At 41.5% G+C, this 19,611-nt stretch overlaps 1 protein-coding gene across 3 annotated transcripts; it reads left to right on the top strand.

The window, feature by feature from the left end:
* The first annotated feature begins 542 nt into the window (after positions 1-542).
* On the top strand, positions 543-18,716 carry itga6a (integrin, alpha 6a). 3 transcript variants are annotated; one of them, XM_072397047.1, is made up of 26 exons: positions 543-798; positions 8,654-8,778; positions 8,880-8,959; positions 9,051-9,312; positions 9,415-9,531; positions 11,651-11,864; positions 12,088-12,281; positions 12,365-12,459; positions 12,979-13,106; positions 13,195-13,284; positions 13,372-13,433; positions 13,513-13,679; positions 13,794-13,937; positions 14,024-14,139; positions 14,292-14,454; positions 14,811-14,888; positions 14,985-15,064; positions 15,609-15,686; positions 15,777-15,879; positions 15,979-16,152; positions 16,263-16,358; positions 16,448-16,555; positions 16,661-16,759; positions 16,862-16,984; positions 17,870-18,013; positions 18,445-18,533. In XM_072397047.1, the coding sequence occupies exons 1-25, from the start codon at positions 611-613 to the stop codon at positions 17,975-17,977; spliced, it is 3,192 nt and encodes a 1,063-aa protein (XP_072253148.1). In that variant the 5' UTR covers positions 543-610; the 3' UTR covers positions 17,978-18,013; positions 18,445-18,533. The 3 variants fall into 3 exon arrangements, with proteins under 3 accessions (XP_072253148.1, XP_072253147.1, XP_072253146.1); XM_072397046.1 differs by having other exon boundaries at positions 17,870-17,997; positions 18,445-18,530; XM_072397045.1 differs by lacking the exon at positions 17,870-18,013 and having other exon boundaries at positions 18,445-18,716.
* The last annotated feature ends 895 nt before the right edge of the window (positions 18,717-19,611 follow it).

Raw genomic sequence — 19,611 nt, 5'->3', positions numbered from 1 at the left:
TCACTGGCTGATTCATGGTTAGTCATAAACCACTCAAGGAGAAAGTGTGATCCAAGCACTGATATTCAAGGCTGAATCATAATTCCCTTAATATAGATATCACATTATGTTCTCTCATAAGTCATTATGTAGCCTACTGTACTCCCATAGGAATCAGTACTTATCAACATCTCACTGACAGAAAAGTCCTTATTCCATGGTCATGTTTCTTGAATAGCACACCATTAAGTAACCATTAGCTACATTAACTTATGGTTGACTAGCTGCACTGACTCAAAAGTCTATCGGCTTATTCAAGCGCGAACACATTTTCAACCTATTTCCTTGTAACAGAAAATTCCTCATTAAATATAACTGAAAATACAGCTGTCCACCTCAAATGCAGACATGGCCCCAAAGCCAAAGCCATTCATTTTTAAATGAATTAATCTGGCTGCAGCTTGTAGCAGTTCGTCCTGCCGGCTGAGGCGGCGCTGTGGAGCAGCCAAAGTGACCCCACTGGTTCACCAACCAGCTGCTGTCTTCATTGAACAAGTGAGGAGAGGAGAGGAGCTGCGGGACGAGCGGCGCTTGACTTCGGGACTGCTGGACTTGTCTGAACGGCGCTGTAATGCTGCTGTATGGGAGACCCTCCGCTGTCCATGCTGCACTTTCATTTCTTATTCATGTCCTGGAGCCAGCGGCGGTGTCCGCCTTCAACCTTGACACCAGCCATGTCATCAGGAAAGACGGGGAGCCGGGGACTCTATTCGGCTTTTCTCTTGCCTTGCACCGACAGGTCAACCCGGATAAAGTCATGTAAGTGATGCCTCTGGGTGTAAGTGTCTGGATTTGCGTCTGAATGTGGCGGAAAAACACCGTTCTGGTACGCGCGCACCTGAGGGGGCAGGTTCAGTTAACCACGTGCGCGCTTTTTACCTAAAATATCCTTTTATATCACACTTTCACTCATATCCAGATAGATCAACACGTGTTAAAACCAATTACTGGCGATATTTGTTAAAAATCCACGTCAAGAGGAGAAAATCAAAACTTCTGAACCTTTCCGGTCTTATTTTTTTGTTTCTGTCTGACAGTAAACCTGACTTATCCTACACTGGAAACATCTTGTCAATTACGCGGACCTCTAAACTGACTTGCACCTTTCACATGCGCTCTTCCGCACAACCCATTCAGTGAAGTCGCCGTAACTATCTCCCAGAGCCCACTGTGTTTCTTTTACGACGTTTTTGTCCCTATTTCAATAGATTTCCAATGTCCTCCCCCCCCTTCTGATGCTTTGAATATGAAATGGGATGCAGCTGAAAGACAACAAGTGCAGAAAACAATGACTAACTGTCATGCAAATGTGGCTGTAAGGTCAAACTAAGAGAGGATTGAGGAGAGAGTTGCAATGATGGAGTTTTCATTGGTCGCAAACAAATCGATGATAAAAAGCGATTTATATTTACTGACAGTATTGAAATAACTAATAGGTTCATTAATATTCAACAGAGGTTCGGGGAAGATTTGAAAAAGGTTAAATGGCGTATGCATACACCCTCCGCAAACGATCTGATTTGGGTAAGCCTGAAGGTGGAGAGGAAACAGTAGTGGTGCGAGCCTAAGTCCCAAATCCTAACTGGCATGTGCTGAAAAGGGGGATGCGAGACATGTGAGCCCACAACCAGGGCGAGATCTTGCAGCAGCATGTAGAAGAACTAGGATGAGGCACCCTGATAAGATGAGATAGATTAGATTTAGCTTGTGGAATTTTATCTGACTGCTGTTTTGGCTTTTGTGCGAATGCAGGTTCTGGTGATGCAAAAAAAAAAGAAAAAAAAAAAGAACTTCTTTTCAGAATGCTTTTTTTTTTTCTTTTTCTTAAAAGGGTTTCAGAGAAAAACTGCCAGACCGAAAATGAAAAGGGTCACTCTCATGTTTGCCAGACTTGACGGTGTAAAGAGAGGCAAATAGAGGCTTGAAATGTGACACTGGCTTGATAGTTTGTTTTCGGGCCAGTAAATGTAAGCGGGGAGCGCGGATTTGCCTTCTTACACGCTGTTCTGTGAGACAGCTGCTCCACTTTTTGAAAAGTAACGACCTGAATATATTTTCTTTAACTTTTGGTCAGACAAGACAAGTAAGTGGTTCTTTGGAATTAGTATGGAGATCCTTACAGACTGTTTCTCAGTAGCTGCAGTTCATGAATATCCAATCACTGAAAGATAATAACTTGATTATGGTCTGATAATGCTGATAATGTGAAAAATGATCAATTAGCCATTACTTGTAGATTTTAAAGCTGACAAATGAGGACATCAGGTAACCTCTTTTGTCTGACAAAAGTCTAAAGCATAAAAATACCTTTTTAAAACAAATCTACGAGATAAAGAAAAACAACAAATCCAGTGATAAAGAAACTAAGATCAGAAAGGGTTTGGACTCTTTGCTTAAAATTCGGCTTAAATGGGCATTTGTTCTCATTTGCAGTGGAGTTGTGTGGAGAAATTACACCATGAATGGTCAGTGTTTCACTGGCAGTAGATGGTGGTCAGAACGCTCTCGGTTTGGAGACTCAAAAGCTATCTGGACTGTCCAACTGAAGCTAAAAGCTACTCAGAAAGAGGCTGTGAGATTAGCTGATGTGGTTTTGAAAGCAAGTTGTTTACCCATTACAGGTAGATGTCGGTTTTCGGCTCAACAGGTCAGGGCCTACTTTGTCATGTTATTCATTTTGATAATCTTCACATTACAAAGGTTTTTAATGGGTAAAAAGCCTGGAGTGTAGACTCTTACCACAGAGGCATGGTAATATAATAGGTGCACAATGTGGTTTGGCATTGTCTTGCTTAAATAGGTATGGTATTGGATGCACCAATACCACATTTTTTTAAAACCAAGTACAAATACAAGTACTTACCTTTTTGGTACTTGCTACCGAGTACCGATATGTAATCAAGGCCATTACAGTTCTTACAATTAAACACATTTTGTTTTCTTTAGGCATATTCAACCCAAATACAACTGAACTTTGCTCTTGGTGCAACATATTGTTTTGACATTTTAACTTTCACAAACACATTGCAGGAAAATTAAGCTCCTGTCACACATGTATTCTGTAGTATCGGAACACTTTAATGAATACTGAGTATGAGTACACGCACATGGTATCAGTACCGATTCCGATATCATCCCTATTTTATATGACTCGGAGCTTGATTTGACCATTTGTGGTATAGTAACATCAATAGGTGGACTCTGGACCGTTATCTCATCCAATTCTACAGTTAAAAGTTGGTTAACTAAGATTTTGCTGCAGATTTTGCACAGTCAATGCAAGATTTCCATGTGAAACTGAGTGTTAAATATAGGATTGTCAATGTTTGTGAGGCAAAAACTTAAACAACACAAAGATGAATATGGTCCACAAAAGACACTCAAGTCTGAAATGTAAAGTCCGAAACACGTTCTGGATATTAAAAGGGAGCAAAAGTGTTCTAAACTTCTAACCTGGTAAAGCGACATGGTGAAAAGCATGACCAACATGCAAGATGAAGTCATAGGTGCTGAAATCTTTTTCCAACCACAACCTACACCAAGGTTAGTACAGCATTGCCTTGCAGCATTACCCGAGTTATTTTTTTCAAACGGTGTCTTTTGAAAAATTATTATACCAAAAATATCTCCAACCTTTTATGTATTTGCAAAATTGATTTCAGAATAGCATCTGGTTAAACTCTATTAACGATTACTTATATTCTAAAACAGTTTTTTGATATGATAGATCTGCCCCAGTGATAACTGTTTGACACTCAGTAACCCTCATAGCTCATCGAGCCCCCTTTACTCAGCCCCGATCTTAGCTCTGGATTCTCATGTGACCCTGAGATAATGAGCTAGACAGGCCGAGTGGAAGCACACAAAGGTAACGAACTCTAAATACGATAGTCACAAAACCTCATACTAGCGGTGTGCCACATGCTCTGCTGGTGTCTTTCCTGTTCTCATACAGACACAGGCAGCTGCAGACCTCTGTTGGCTACCACTTCTTAAATTGATTGTGTTACTGTAAATCAGACGTGAAGACTGTAACTCAGACCTTTACAGGGTGACTCATAAAAAGTCTGCTCGGTGAGAAATGGATGCGACTAGAGATGGGATTCTTCTCCTCGTGTTGCTCCTCATGGCTTACCATCCCTTCTGTGTTTTGGGGCTGAAACATAAATCTTCTCCACTCTTCTGGTGATGAAGTGTTGCTTTTTTCCCCCCTGTTTTTTTTGTCTGTTCTGCCGACTCTCAAACAGTTTCACTGATCGCGCAACTTTGATGAGTGTTCATGGTGTGACTGTGTCTTGCTTCTCTTATTAGAGTGGAGGCAGGTATATATTGTACCACGAGACTGAACAGAATTTGGAAAGAGACAGTTTGATGAATAACATGCTCGGTTAGTGATGTGGCTTTGACATACTCTCAGTGCAACCAGAGAAAAAAAAAAGGCCATTTGACTGGACACGCTTGGCCATCTGTGCACATGTAACCTGATAGATTAAACGCACCAGTGAATCATCAATCGAGACATTCCAGCCAAACGTCTAGCAGGGATCTGTCGAGTTAAAGGCTGAGACAATGAAAACAGAAAGAAGCGCGGTTAAAAAGGTGAATCTGGAAACCTGGTGTGTGTTTGTCACATGATGGCGAAAACTCCTGGTTCCTTCCGTGAAGTGTCACCGGTCAGCCCCAATCAGAGCACAATGTGTAAACCGAAACAGTTAGAACAGCTGCAGCGGGTCCTCCTGGTTTGAGTGTACAGCTGTGGGAGCGCTGGAGCACTTCTGTTAACAGAGACCAGTGAGATCACTGTGTAAACCCACACCAGCCGCATTTACACTGCAGTGAAAGATGTGCCGTGTGATGAGATGTGCTTTTTCACTCTCAGCACCGATTAGGTTAACAGTTTTCATGGTCAAGAATAAAGTTTCACACTTAATGCACAGTTCTTGCCGTTTTGGCCCTCAGTTTGTCGCTACATCCTGACCAGCGTAGAAGTTGCTGCAAACACACCCACGATGAGTTAAAGTCAGTAAGTGTGTTAGACATGATTTATTCAGTGGTCTGCATTTACAGTCAATATAATGTAATTAATAACAGAAAGACTCAAAATCTACCTCAGTTTGAAAAACACCTCCATTAGTTTATCTATATGATTAGAATCATTGAGGCTACTGAAGGTGTAGTTTTCCTGTTATCTGATAATTGTACCTTTGGACACATACATCAGACTGCTGTTTTCCTGTATGAAAGTACATATAACCACAGTTTCTAAAGGTACTAGTATTTACAGTTGTTTTAGTATTTTAAAACTTAAAAAAAACTGTCGAAAATTAGCTAAAGCAGTCACGTATTATAAGTGGAGAGCGATCAAGCAAGGACGAGTTTAATGCTGAGAACTATTTATCTATGCGCAAGTTTTGATGCGGAGGATAGCTAAACAGAAACAGACAAATCCAACAGCCTTACATTCACGAGCTCGAGAGGTGTCACTTTGCCAGGAAAAAGGACAAGGATTAGGAAAGATACTGTTCATCAGAGAAATATTCATTTGCCACGAGAGCAGAATAGGCGAGAAATGAGCCGGTCTGCTAACGATTGCTCGTGTTGACACAGTGCAGTAAAGTTTGCCGTCACATGTCAGATTATAACAAACACACACAAGTAATGGTTAAATGCTTGAGTAAGTTCAGAAAATCATGTGTTTATTTCTTTTTTCCACATGCAGTCAGATGAACCATACGTTGGTGTACAAATGTCTTTACAGTGCACCATTCCTCTTCCTCTCTGCCTGCATCTCAGTGCTCCGTCACCCCGTCCGTTTAACTTTTTGTGAAATGCCTGACATTTGAGAGGCCAGAAGTAGATATTTTTTGGCTTTTTGAGAATCCCAAAACATAATGATCTAGGCTGCCTTTAAATCTCAACCGGCCGCCTTTCCTGTGTTGCCACGGCTCTGCAGTAATACCGAGGTACATGTTAGACAGCTGCTCAGGGCCCTGAAAGTGAAACTGGGGCTTAATGTAAATACTCCTGTTTGTATTTGCTCGTCACTGGTTTTTGTTTGAGGAAAAGGCTTACGGTTTGGTCTTCATTCTTACATCAGACCTCCTCTGGTGAGTCCTTGGTGTAGCTAATGAGGAGCCCTCAGGCTGCGCTAGTGATCAGCATGAGGGTTACAGAAAAAACTGCAGGGGCACAGGGTGGAGAGAAGGGTGGAGAGGATTTCCTTTTCACCCTTTGAAGAAATTCCTTCATTGTTTAACAGCTGGTCAGCTTGCACATGGCGGTATAGTTTCTTAACTGCAGTATTTTCTAAAAACGTATTCATTTATTTTTGGTATTATACTTTAGTATAAAAGACAAAGTGACTTCCACATTGTTCAGTCTCACTGTTTCTTGCTTTGCAGTTTTTTTTTCTCTGGTTTGGTGCTGGTTTCAGTCTTCAGATCACCAACACTTAGACTGGCTTACTGTAAAAGTTTACGAGGGAAGCAGAGTGGTTTTGAGTGATCTAAGTGTTAAGTTTTAAAACCATGTCAAGCCATCAAAATGACCCTTTTCAAAACGATGTGTTGATGTGTGCTCGCGACTTGAGAGACAGAGATTGTCACCTCGGTTTATAAAGATGGTTAAATTCAGGGTGTGTAGTTCTGGAAGTTAAGTTTTGCGTGCTGTCTGTAAGCTGTTCAACAGTAGCAGGTTTACCAGATGACAGCTGCTGGCAGCACAGACTGTGTGGGGATTCAGAGGTTAGCTACAAATAAGAACAATAGAAATGTTGGTCCCCCAGTAACACCAGTAGCATTAGCAGTTATGTAAGAACAGCTAAATAAGTGCTCTGATCATGCTAACTTTTCACATGCTCATGTGAGAAACTGCAGCAGTGCTTATATCCCCAAATACTATTTAGATTTTCTTTAATTTGCTTTGCTTTTTTGTTTGTCAAGCAAAGGACCTGTGATAAAGAAAGTGTTGCTGACAAATTTAACCCACAAGTCACCCATGAAAAACAGCCTTTATTCTTGTTAAGCCTCTGTGAGAATGCAGGTTTAAAGGAGAGACTGTGTTTAACAGGCTTAAGTTGGACAGAGCAACCCACGCTGCTGAGCAGCCTGTAAGTCAGCTTTAGGGCTCTTTTTTCCCTCTTCTGTCTTATCACAAAATGTAACTGCACTTTGAGAGACTGATCAACTGTATATAAAAGACTGGAGTAGTAATGTGGTGTAAGATAAAGGGTAAAGCTGGTGCTTGTCAACTTCTAAAACCACTATGGTGTCATTAGTTATTTGGCCTCTTCCGATCAATGTGCTGCAAAAGTTGAACAACTCCAGACTGCCTGTTCCCCTGCAGGCAGAGAGAAGGATGAGTTTGTACTTTACTGGCACTGTTCCATTTCTAGGGTGAGCCAATTTGAACCAAATGGAGGTTGCACCGGACTTAACCACAGTCTTGGAGCTGACAAATCTATCAATATGGGTGAGACAGAAAATATGAAGGCATTATGTTGCGTCTGAAATGATGTGTCATTTGGCCATGAATACACATGAAAATATCTGAAAAAGGAAATCGTAACACACACAATAACATGCACAATAACAGCCCAATCAGTTTCTATATTGTGATCAAGATTGAGACTGATCAAGAAAAATATTTTTTTCCAAGCTTTTACACGTGTTTACATCTGTGTCTTTCTCCTTATCTCCAAGCAAGGAAGGTAATGACCCGTTAAACAAGGCAGGCCGTGCGTTAATGCTTTGTAGATAAAGCAGGAGCTGCCCGTCATCTTCCTGTAGCCCTGATTAGCTTTTGGTCTTTCGTGTATAATCTGACTATTTCCTGTTTGCTTCTGCAGCATCCTTTGTTCTGAACTTACAGAGCCGATCGTGTGTTTTAATTTTAGTCTGCTCAGCTACTTTATTTTGTTCTTTGAGTACAGAGACCACACACACACACACACGGAAACCCTGATTTCCCTTTTTCTGCTTCACTGAGTGACTCTGTTTCACATTCAGTAAAATTGTTCCTCTTCCTGCCGCTTTTTTTACTCGACGTGTCGACGAGTTTTTCACGTTTTCATATACAAATTTAGGGAAGTGAAAATCAGGCTCGTGTGTGTGTCTCATGTGTGTGTACGAGTGGCTTCATAAATCTGGCAAGAACAACGTGTGTGCACATTTCTGCCTCTCTGTCTCTGATCTACCTGTGATGCACTGTGATCAACATTTGTTGTTTATTAATGTGATTCATCGACAAACTGATTTGATAGAATGCAAAGAGGAAGCTCATAGTGCAAGACAGTATGGTTACATGTTGCACAGCTGGAAATGAAGAGGGATGTTGTGGTTCAGAGGTACGTGCTTTAAATGCAAGGCTGACAGGATGCCTCTATTGTTCTTAGTTTTTGTAGACAGTCTCTATTGTCGACACTGTGACTTAACATTGAGACAAATAGGTTTATTAACTGCAGTGATAGGATGTGGAAAAGATAAAAAAGCAGCTCCTCTACAAACATACATCAGTATTCAGATGACATTTTGCGCGGGGAGTTTTGCTTTCCATCTCTGTCACTGTCGATGTTTTCACATATGTGGAACAGATTCTTTTTTTTTCTTTCCCTCAGGCTGCTGATTGGTGCCCCCAAAGCTCGAGCTTTAGAAAAGCAAACATCCAACATCACAGGAGGCCTGTATAAATGTGAAATTACCCGATCCAATAAATGTGAGCGCATTGAATTTGATAATGAAGGTGAGATATCTATCTAACTAGTTAGCCAGCTAGCTTTGTATCTGTGGAAAAAAAAAAAAAACACATTTCTGATTTGATTGTTTTATACTGCATTTTCAAAGAGGACACACAGTCGGAGAATAAAGAGAACCAGTGGATGGGTGTGACGGTGGAGAGTCAGGGACCCGGAGGAAAGATTGTGGTGAGTCAAACTAAACTGTTGCACCACTGCTCCTACTGCCTTGTCCTCGTTAATCAATTAACTTGAACACAGTTGCATTTTGTCATTTCAGACATGTGCTCATCGCTATAAGAAGCGCCTGTCTGTGAACACCGGCCAGGAGTCTCACGACATCATTGGGCGATGTTACGTCCTCAGTCAGGACTTGACCATCGACTTGACTTCTGATGAAGATGGTGGTAGCTGGAAATTCTGCGAGGGCAGACCAAGAAGCCACGAAAGGTTCGGGACATGTCAGCAGGGCCTGGCGGCCACCTTCACCAAGGACTACCACTATGTGGTGTTTGGAGCCCCAGGAGCTTACAACTGGAAAGGTCACCATCTCTATCTAACAGAAGAAAACCACACACCGATCTGAGCCACTTTTTCTTGTTTGCATCAAAATCTGCTGCTTTCGTCTCTCAAATCCTCTCCAGGGCTTGTACGTGTGGAGCAAAAGAATAACACTTTGCTGGAAATGGGAGTGTATTTCGATGGCCCGTATGAGGTTGGTGAAGCCACCACCGTGCCCGTACCTGCCAACAGCTACCTAGGTGAGTTGTCTACCCTCAAAACATAGATACTTACTTACTTCTGTTGGTTTGCATTTAGTTCCTTTTCTTCTCTGCTGTGACAAGTTCCAATGTGTGCTATAAAGTTATCTTCCAAACTTATTTTATCTGTAATAACACCTGCAAATAAGGCTTTCGGAACAGATTTAACAGAACATGCGTACTGTTTAAGTTTCTGCAAGAAAATAAATCAGACATATCGAGCAAGTAGAGAGAAAGAGTGATGTGGTCAAAGCAGATGAAAACACCAAAATGGTGGACACGGAGAGGAAAGAATTAAAGTCAGAGCAGCATCAGACACTAAGTCTAAAGAATAAACTTTTTCAACATGGTTGAAACAAATTCGCTGTTCCCTACATGAGCCCATGGCTCCATTAAAGGGAATATATGGTGGAAGAATCTTTTTTTCTTGTGCCCGAGAGCACATATTTGGGTGTCTGAAGTCACGACCAACTCAAAAATGCAGAACAAACCAAATCCTGACCTTTTGTTTTGAGCCCCCTGAAACTGAAAATGTGTTACTGACTGAGCCGTTGAGGTTTGTAGGGGAAACAGACGTAACTGTCATTGAACGCACCATCAGTACAGCACGGGTTATCTGCATTGCATATTTCAACAACTTGGGCCAGTTGAACGCATGACTTGTAACGAGTTTGTGTCAAAAAGTGGGATCGTTCGCCCACTAGTTGTTCTTGTTCCAACTGCAGATGGGGGAAATGTTAGTATTTGGGAACAAAATTGTCAGTCAAGTTTTGTGTGTGGTCTGAGCTCTCAGACTATTTACCGTGCACTCTCTCATAACACAATAACATGCTTCAAGGGTTAATAAGTGCCCTCACTCCACACTCCATCCCCCTAAAACGATTCACTTGAATAGAGGTGTAAATTAATGGTTTGAAAACAGAGTCTCTTTGTGTTATTTACACCAAAGGAAGTCACAGACAATTCATTAAGACCTCAGGAAATTTAGTATTTAGAAGAAAGGGTACGATACTTCTCCTTTGACTATGAAACTATGAGTATACAAACAAATGTCAACATCCCTTTTCTACCGCAGTGTTGCACAGTACTGACTCTTTCAGTGTTTTTCTAACCCCCTGTTGCAGTCAGAATGTAAAAAGCAAGCTGCAGTTATACAGCAACGTGTGGGATATTGCATAAAAAGTTGATTACAACAGAATGTGATGATTTGCAATTATCATAAACCAATATTTTATTCACATCAGAAAATATAAAACAATAAATGTTGAAAGTGAGACTTTACTACTTGGTAACTACTCGGGGCAAGGGAATGCTGGGAAAGCTGGGATCATCCAGGCGGTGCATTAGTTCCTACAGAACTGCAGACTTGCACGTCTGAAAAGGCAGCATCAGTGCTGGAAAGACCATACAGGTTTCAGATCAACATATGCTCCCGTCCAGATTACCTCTTTTTCAGGGAAAGGCTTTGCATATTTCAGCAAGACGATGCTGATCCGCACACTGCAGCTATAACAAAAACATGGCTTCATGGAAGAGTCTGGACTGACCTGCCAGCAGTACAGATGTTTCACCAATTGAAAACATTTGGTGCATCATGAAACAAAACTTGACAAAGAAGATCCTGGACTGTAGAGCAGCTAGAATCCTACATCAGACATCAGCAAACATGCCTCTCCAGAGTCTTGTTCAAAGAATGGGGGGGGATTCTTTACAGGAGTAAATATATGGCTCTGTCCCATCTTTTTTTAGAGTTTTAGTGTCACAGAGCTACTTCTTAGTGTCACTTAGTAGTAAAATGTCTCATTTTTAACATTTGTTGTGTTTTCTATGAGGTTTACAAATCATTGCATTCTTTTTGCATTCACATTTTACACAGTGTCCCACCTTTCTTTTGGAATTGGGATTGTAAGTATACAAGAAATCAAGGTCATCCAAAAAGTAGAAAAAAAGAGCTTTGTACATGCGGAAGACTCTCTTGGATTGTCACATTTTGTCACAAAACATCTCACACAAGGAGAAAATTTTAATTCGGGGAATTTTTAAAATAGATTTAAAAAAATTGACTGTTTTTGACTGATTGTAGAGATTTTTTTTAACTACAAAATCTATTCAACTTTAGGATTCTCTCTTGATTCCGGCCATCACATCACGAAGAGTCGCGGCCTGACGGTTGTAGCTGGAGCACCAAGAGCCAATCACAGCGGAGCTGTGGTCCTGCTGAAGAAGGGGAGCGAAGCGTCCGGCAGTCTGTTGGCCGAGCACATTCTGTATGGGCCAGGGCTGGCCTCTGGCTTTGGATACGACGTCGCTGTAGTTGACCTGAACGGTGACGGGTAGGTAACGCTTCTCACCACACTGAGGAAATGATGTTTTTCTCAGTAATTTATACCAGTCACTGAAAGAAGAACAGAAACACGTCTGTGAGGCTTACTGACTTTGCTATATTTTAATGCATTTTTATCCTCTGACAAGCAAAGATATGTTATATCAATATTTTACTACCAGTGGCTTTTTTGTTTTCAACTAAACTGATGAAGATGTACCTGTATGGTGCAGATGGCAAGACATAGTTGTGGGAGCCCCTCAGTTCTACATGAAGGGCAGTGACATTGGAGGAGCCGTCTATGTCTACATTAACATGGCGGGACAGTGGGGAAGTGTCGAAAATGTCCGTCTGAATGGGACCAAAGACTCAATGTTTGGACTGACAGTGAAAAACATAGGCGACATCAATAAAGACTCATATGAAGGTAATTCAGCTGCATTTGCACTCTTTATTTATGTCTTCTTTTATCGGTTGCAGTCACATAAATAGTCTTTTCTCCTCATACAGATATTGCAGTTGGAGCTCCGAACGTTGATGACGGAGCAGGAAGAGTCTACATTTATCACGGGTCTGCGCATGGGATCAAAGCCAAACCTGCACAGGTTGGTTTTATGAGCTTTTCTTTTAAGCATTTTTGTGTTGACAGAGGATTACATGGCTTCTTATTCATGGGAGGCACTGCTCTGAATGATGTGGAGGTGATGTCAGCTCAAGTGATTTAATAGCAACTTCACTGTGGGAAAAAATAGCATTTAATTATGCTGCACCCTTTGCGTGGAATCAGCTTCAGAATGGCTTACGATTAAAGAAGCTGATCTCGCTGAATGAATTTAAAGGGTTTTTTCTGTGACTTAGAGGCAGATACTTTACTTATTGGTCGGTTTGACCTCAGCACCTTGTGACCTCTATGATTTATAAGTGCATTCTCATTTTCACGTTTTCATGAAAGGCAGATATCGGCTAAATACTAAAGCTTATGATAGGCCTGTGTTGGATTAACAATTTACTCTCTACTTCTACAAGTTACTGTAAATTGAAGTTATTACCTTAGATTCCGAGCCACAGGTTTTGTCTTTCAAGTAGACATTTTTTTGTTGATTTTTTTCCCTCCTCCATTACAGATCCTTTCAGGAAAAGCGCACAGCATTCGATTTTTTGGCTATTCTCTGGCAGGGAACATGGACCTGGATGGTAACTCCTATCCAGACCTGGCCGTAGGCTCTCTGTCAGACACAGCTTTAATTTACAGGTAAACTGTGACCTCGCACATTGCAGCTACCATAAACCTAAACTCTTCCCACGTTTATCTGAATTCACTGTAACAACCTTTCTTTCAGGGCAAGACCAGTCATCAAAATTTGGAAGGATATAAAAGTATCTCCACAGGAAATTGATCTTACAAAGAAAACCTGTGATAACTACAATTGGTAGGCGCTCTGCTGTTGTCACATTTAAACAGACCTCAAAATCCAAACTTCCTGCCTGTTAAAAATGCCCCTTTGCTGTATCCATAGCTTCAATGTGTCCGCGTGCTTTTACTACCGAGGAAACCATAAATCCTTCAACTCTCGGCTAAGTATGTAAAGAGAGATTAGTTTGACATATATGCAAACCTTTAGCTGTTCTTACACACACCGTTTCATTCCATGCCTCAGCTATCAGCTATTCTGTTGAGGCGGACGGAGATCGCAGGAAACTGGGGCTGACCTCCAGAGCGGTGTTCCTCAAATCCCTCCCTGAATCAGACTACCACTTGAATGGCACAATAGACCTCCAGAGTCAAAACCGGAGAAACTGCATCAACATTGAAGCCAGACTTAAGGTCACACATTCACATTTTCATTTCATTATAGCAGCTTTAAGATGTGTTCAAACAGAGGTCCGTTTATATTGTACATTTGAATATATGGTTGACTGGTTGTTTTGATTTGCACAGGGCAACATTAGGGACAAGATGCGCAGCATTCCCATTGAGGTATCTGCAGGAATTATTGGTGTAAAACGACAGACAACAAAAAATGGACTCCCTGCATTAATCCCCATCTTAGACTCCTCTCAACCAAGCAAAAATGTCACTGAGGTAAACATTCAGGTTTAATTTATAGATAAACAGACACAAGTGTTTCATAGTTAATGACGCTGTTTTTGTATTGATTGTTGTTTTAGGTCAACTTTGTGAAGGAGGGATGTAGCGTAGATCACATTTGCCGGAGCAACCTGATGATGCGTTACAACTTGTACTACAAAGAAAGAAGCCGGGAGAAGCTCTTCCCGATAGACAGGTTAAAATGCAAACTCAATATTGCTGTGAAATGAAGTGAAAATGATTGGAATGGATAGCATTTGCACTTTAACGGCCTAATAAGCCAATTGTTAGCCTGATTTTAGCTCCATGGTGAGTCTGAAGCTAGCGGTTATGATTATGCATCTGCAGTATGAACAACATCTACGAGTTTCATCTGAATTACAAGAAGAGGGATTTGGCTCTCCAAGTGACCGTGACCAACGCTTATGGCGACGATGCCTATGAGGCAAAGCTTGTGGGGAGTTTCCCAGATGTGCTGTCGTACTCTGGAATCCGCTTCAGTCAAAATACAGTAAGTTGACTGTACAGCAGTTGAAACAATTGAAACAGAAGCACCTACTGATGTCAAACATCATGAACATAGCAACTTTTCATCCAAAAAAACTCACGGTCATCTGTGCAACTTTTGGTTAAGACTGACATGATCTTGTGACCCAAGTCTGTCGATTGAAATCTATCGCATCTCTTGGGCTGACGTGACTCCACATTGGGATCCTCCAATATGTAACATTTAAACAGTAACCGTAAGGGGCAAATTTGCCTATTGTAGCACCCCCAGTTGGTCACTTGATACGAGATTTTGCACGTTTCTGTGAAATGAGGTGCTGAGTTCAGATTTAAATGATGTGTTCTTTCCTCACAACGAAGCCTTTAAAATGCAACGCCAATCACAACGGCTCTGAAGCAGAGTGTGAGCTGGGAAATCCTTTCAAGAGAGACTCCAAGGTGCGCACTTGTCATGTTCACACACACTTATTTGGACACTCAACTGTTGTTATTTAAATGCGCGAGCTGTTGTCCTCCTTTTTTTCCCCCCAAAAGATTGAACTTACCATCATCCTGAACACGGAACGCATGACTCTCGACACAACTGAGATTGAGATTGGTCTTCAGCTCCAAACGTAAGTGCTGCTGCAGCTGCTGATGAGGCTCAGCTCGGCGTTATGTTCTGTACATGTACTGCGAGGCTCGATCCCAGACCTCCCACTTGCTGTTGATGTTCAGAAATGGTAGAAAAGGTCTTCACACACCGTTATAGTCGAATGTGCTGATTGAGCGGCCCCATTAAGACCACTTTCCATTTGGAATTTGATGGCGATCAGACCCACTATCTTTTCGTTTTGTTGTTTAATAATTGTATGGCGCAGGGGTGTGGTACAAGTAAATACGTTTCTTTTTGTTATGTTTCATTTTACATCGGTGTATTACGCTGCTCCCATTGCAGCGTTCTGTTGGCTGGACACAGTACTTATATATTTAGCATTTGTGGACTGTGGAAAGATACTTTCATTGTAATAGATATTGCATCTCTTTCGGTATATTACTGAAACGGGGATCGTAGTGATCAAACTAAGGTGTAGCTCTGCAACACCTTAAACACACTGATGATTATAATGCTAAACTTTTATTTCACAATATGCTTCTGTGTTATTTCTCTCCTTTTAGGACTAGCGTTCAAGCGAATATTTCCCCTGTGAAAGTAAAAATTAAAGTGATTTTTGAATTGGCTCTGTCAGTCAGCAGGTAAGTGCTCTGCTGCAGATCTTCGCTGACTGTGCACAATGTACCCCCACAGCGGCATGCAAAGTAAAATCTTCTACTTCTTTTCAACAGTGAAGCCAACCCCAGTCAGGTGACATTTGGAGGGGTTGTGAAAGGTGAAAATGGAATGAAATCAGAGGAAGAGATCGGGAATTTGATTAGCTACACTTTCAGCGTGAGTTCAATCACACAACCTGTTTATTATGTAAATCACTGGTGTCAGAAAGGTTTTCCATGAAATTGTGGGATCGTACAATGTGAATGTCTCTTTCAGATTAACAACATGTGGAAATCTTTGGGGCCTATCAGTGCCTCCCTGCACATTCACTGGCCTAAAAATAACAAAGATGGGAAATGGCTCCTATACCTGGTTAAAATCACCTCTAAGGGACCAGAGAAAATCCGCTGCTTCCCGGAGACTGAGATCAACCCTCTTAAATACTCCAAGGTGGCATTTCTGAAGCATTAGTTTCATATACATGATGTAAAATGAGCTGCAACTGTCTTTCAACTGTCGCTGATTTTGCATTGGATTAACTCGAGGAAATGCCCTTTCAGGGGTCCTCTGTGTCCCGGACAAAACGCGAGATTTTGCAGAAAGAGAGGATAAGTGGTGGCAAAATATCTTATCTCACAGGCAGAAACAAGGTTTTGGTAAGTTTTGGATTGGTTGATGCACACATGCTGTTCTATAAATGTGCAGATCAGATCTGAGTAATAATTCCTTTTTCTTGCCGTTGTAGTCCTGTGAAAGAGAAATTAAATGTGTGGTGATACAGTGCCCCCTGCAGGGACTTGACGGAACAGCAGTTGAATTGAGATCTCGTCTGTGGAACTCAACTTTTGCTGAGGTAACAAACTGCTGCTTTTGTTAACGTGTCCACGCTTCTCTACAGCGTCGCATCACAATGCTCGACCTCCTGATGAAGCATACGTCTGCTTTTGTTTTTACGCAGGAATATGAGACTTTCTCCACCGTGCATTTAGTTGTGAAGGCCTCGCTTGTGCTTCATACTCAGGCTCAGAACATGGTCCTGAGGACTCCGGATACGACTGTATGTAGTTCATCATCTGAATGAAATTCTTGCCAGCATTAACAGTTCGGATGATATCTCATCTGCTCTGTGGGTTTGCTCGGCTTCGATGTTGTATTTCAGGTGACGGTAACTGTGTCTCCAAACAATCCGGTCGCGCAGCACGCCGTTCCCTGGTGGATCATACTGGTGGCGGTTCTGGCAGGAATCCTGATTTTGGCTTTGATGGTGTTTCTGCTCTGGAAGGTGGGTATACAGACTTCACACTTTTATACAATCCATGCATGATAGAATAATAGCAGAACAAGGTGAAAACGGAGCAGGAACATCAATGAACCCTTTGTGGAAATATGGTCTGAAAGCCTGAGAAAGGTTTTTCTGGTTAGAAGGGTTTTTGTTGTATTGGCTGGTTTTCTTGAATTCACGTAATTGTGACCGTTGAGCCATGAGGTTAATTCTACTCTCAGTTACCTTGTTACAGTGGCACATATTTAGGAATGTGATGTGAACAATATATTCTTGAAGCTTATGATTCGGAAGTATAAGATCAGAACCAGCTGAAGTGATTATGGTTAGTAGTAGTGATTAATTTCAGCCAGTATTACCATGTAGCACCTACCTAAAGATCATTGCAGGCCATTTACACACCTTCATTGCTGGGATGTCCTGATTGGGCCACAAGTATCTGATCAGGGTCTTGATTCAGGTGACGTCAGCCGAGACAATTAATTAGAGTATGAAAACAGAGGCAAATTACTGAGGTTGTTTCTTAATTTTTTTGGCAGTAGACATTTCTTTGCATGAATGAAGCAACTCACCAGAATCACTGAATTTAAACATGTTTTCTGAACACTTTATTTCTCTTGTCTTAACTCTGTATAGAGGCCAGATTGTAAATACAACTGTAGGCCCTGACATCCTCCTCATTAAATATCCCCATCTGACAGATTTCAAACTTTTTCTTACCTTTGATAATGATACAAAATGATTCTTGTTACTTTTAAGATTGAAATGTATTAGATGACCTGTTACTAAGAGACCAAAATAAACAGCATCACTGCTGCACGTCACAGATGAAGTATTTCCCCCATGGAAAAGTCTTAACCATTGCCCACTCCTGCTCCTCCTCAGTGCGGTTTCTTCAAGAGAGCAACTAAAGAACAATACAATGCTGCGTATCATCAGGCAGAGATCCACGCTCAGCCCTCTGACAAAGACAAACTCTCTACTGAGGCCTGATTTATCCTGTCTGAGCATGGGTAAAGTCGGCATGAAGTGCGATTATCGCTGCAGTTGCTAATGAACTCACTTTCCGTCCAGATCTGCTGACTCATTGCTAAAGAAAATTCAATCAGACGCGTATTGTACGGAGCCGATTTCACAGGGAAAAATCTCCCACCTGCATTCGACGTCAAAGAAACCCATCAGAGTCGGTGTTTGTGCTCCTACGAACTGCACAAACACCGACTCAGCAGTGACGCCTTTGTGCAATACGTGTCTCTGAATTTTGCCAAGAAATGCGTGCATTTCCTCTGCGAATGTCCTGCTTTTGCAACGCTGCCGTGCCCCGCAGACGCTTCCCCCTCTGCTTCTCAGCTGTCCCAAATGCAAAAGCATGCTTCCCACGTTCGGGCTTTTCACCTCTGCGCTGTGCGTGAATGGCGCTCAGTTTTGTAACAGCAGTTTCAATCTCCTCCCCCACCCAGTGCGGCTTCTTCAGACGCTCCAAACGAGACGACAGCGTCCCCCGTTACCATGCGGTGCGGATAAGGAAGGAAACTCTGGAACGGAAGGACGGGAAAGTCAAACTCGATCCCTTTGAAAAGAAGCAGTGGATGACGAGTTGGATCGACGACGGAAGCTACTCATAGGTTTTTAATGAGCTTCTCGTTCATTTGTGCCACAAACACACCGATCTTTGTTTAGCTTGTTAAAAACGGTGCTCAGCTTTTTTTTTTCCTTATGTAGATATTTCTTTTTTTTTTTTTTTTTAAATTGTGCTCAAGACCTTGAATTTTTACACTGTATAGGCAATGAAATAATTTTTGTAAGTGTTGTATATATTTGAATATTTCTGCACACTTTGTATTTATTTTTTATATGAAAAAAAAAAATAAGCCTGCAACCAAAGTCTTCTGTGACAGATTTACTGCTGTTTCTGGAGCTTTACCCATGAAAAGCTTAAAAGTCTATGCAAGGAAGGTACAACCGGATCACTGCAGCATGAATCAGTACAGCTTTTCTATGGGCTTTTTGTGTCTAGTTTCAATGCTTTCCAACACAAAGACTCCTGTCTCATCTTGAAATGACATTTAGGTACACAACAACAGAAAAGCGTCACTTGTTGCTCAGATTGTTTCTTCCCCTCGTCTCTCATTGCTGTGGCGTTCAGGTAGCATCCACTGTACTGTAGATCATCACTGAGGCAACTCTTTTTTTGTTCCGTGTGAGGAATCCAAAGGGAAGATGTTGAAAAATAACATGTTTTTGTAAAGTATAATAAAGATGCTGAAAGACCACTTTTCTGCTGCTGAATTTCAATACTAGTTCCACACACTGAGTGCACAGCTATAAAGATGAATGACAATCCGGACCTCGCTATTTTCCTCGCCGCAAACCATGAAAACCTGAGTGATTTGATTATATTCAAGCATAAATATCAACTCACTTTGCCCTGGTTTAGCTGCTTTTGAGATTCAGTAACATTTTTGATTGACTAAGAGCACTGGATTTGTTTAAGAATTAAAAACGAAAGCTGATGAATACAACTTGTCTAATGACCAACTAGGTGGAAAAGTATCGTCTAAAAATGCTCATTTTAAATATTGAGACTAAAGGTCGTCGCAAATCCCTGAACGTCGTCAAAACTCAAA

This window comes from Leuresthes tenuis, unplaced genomic scaffold (assembly GCF_036924035.1).
Source record: "Leuresthes tenuis unplaced genomic scaffold, fLeuTen1.0.hap1 SCAF_12, whole genome shotgun sequence".
NCBI lineage: Eukaryota > Metazoa > Chordata > Actinopteri > Atheriniformes > Atherinopsidae > Leuresthes > Leuresthes tenuis.
The sequence above is the reverse complement of the archived record's forward strand: the minus strand, read 5'-3'. Positions and strand labels throughout refer to the sequence as shown.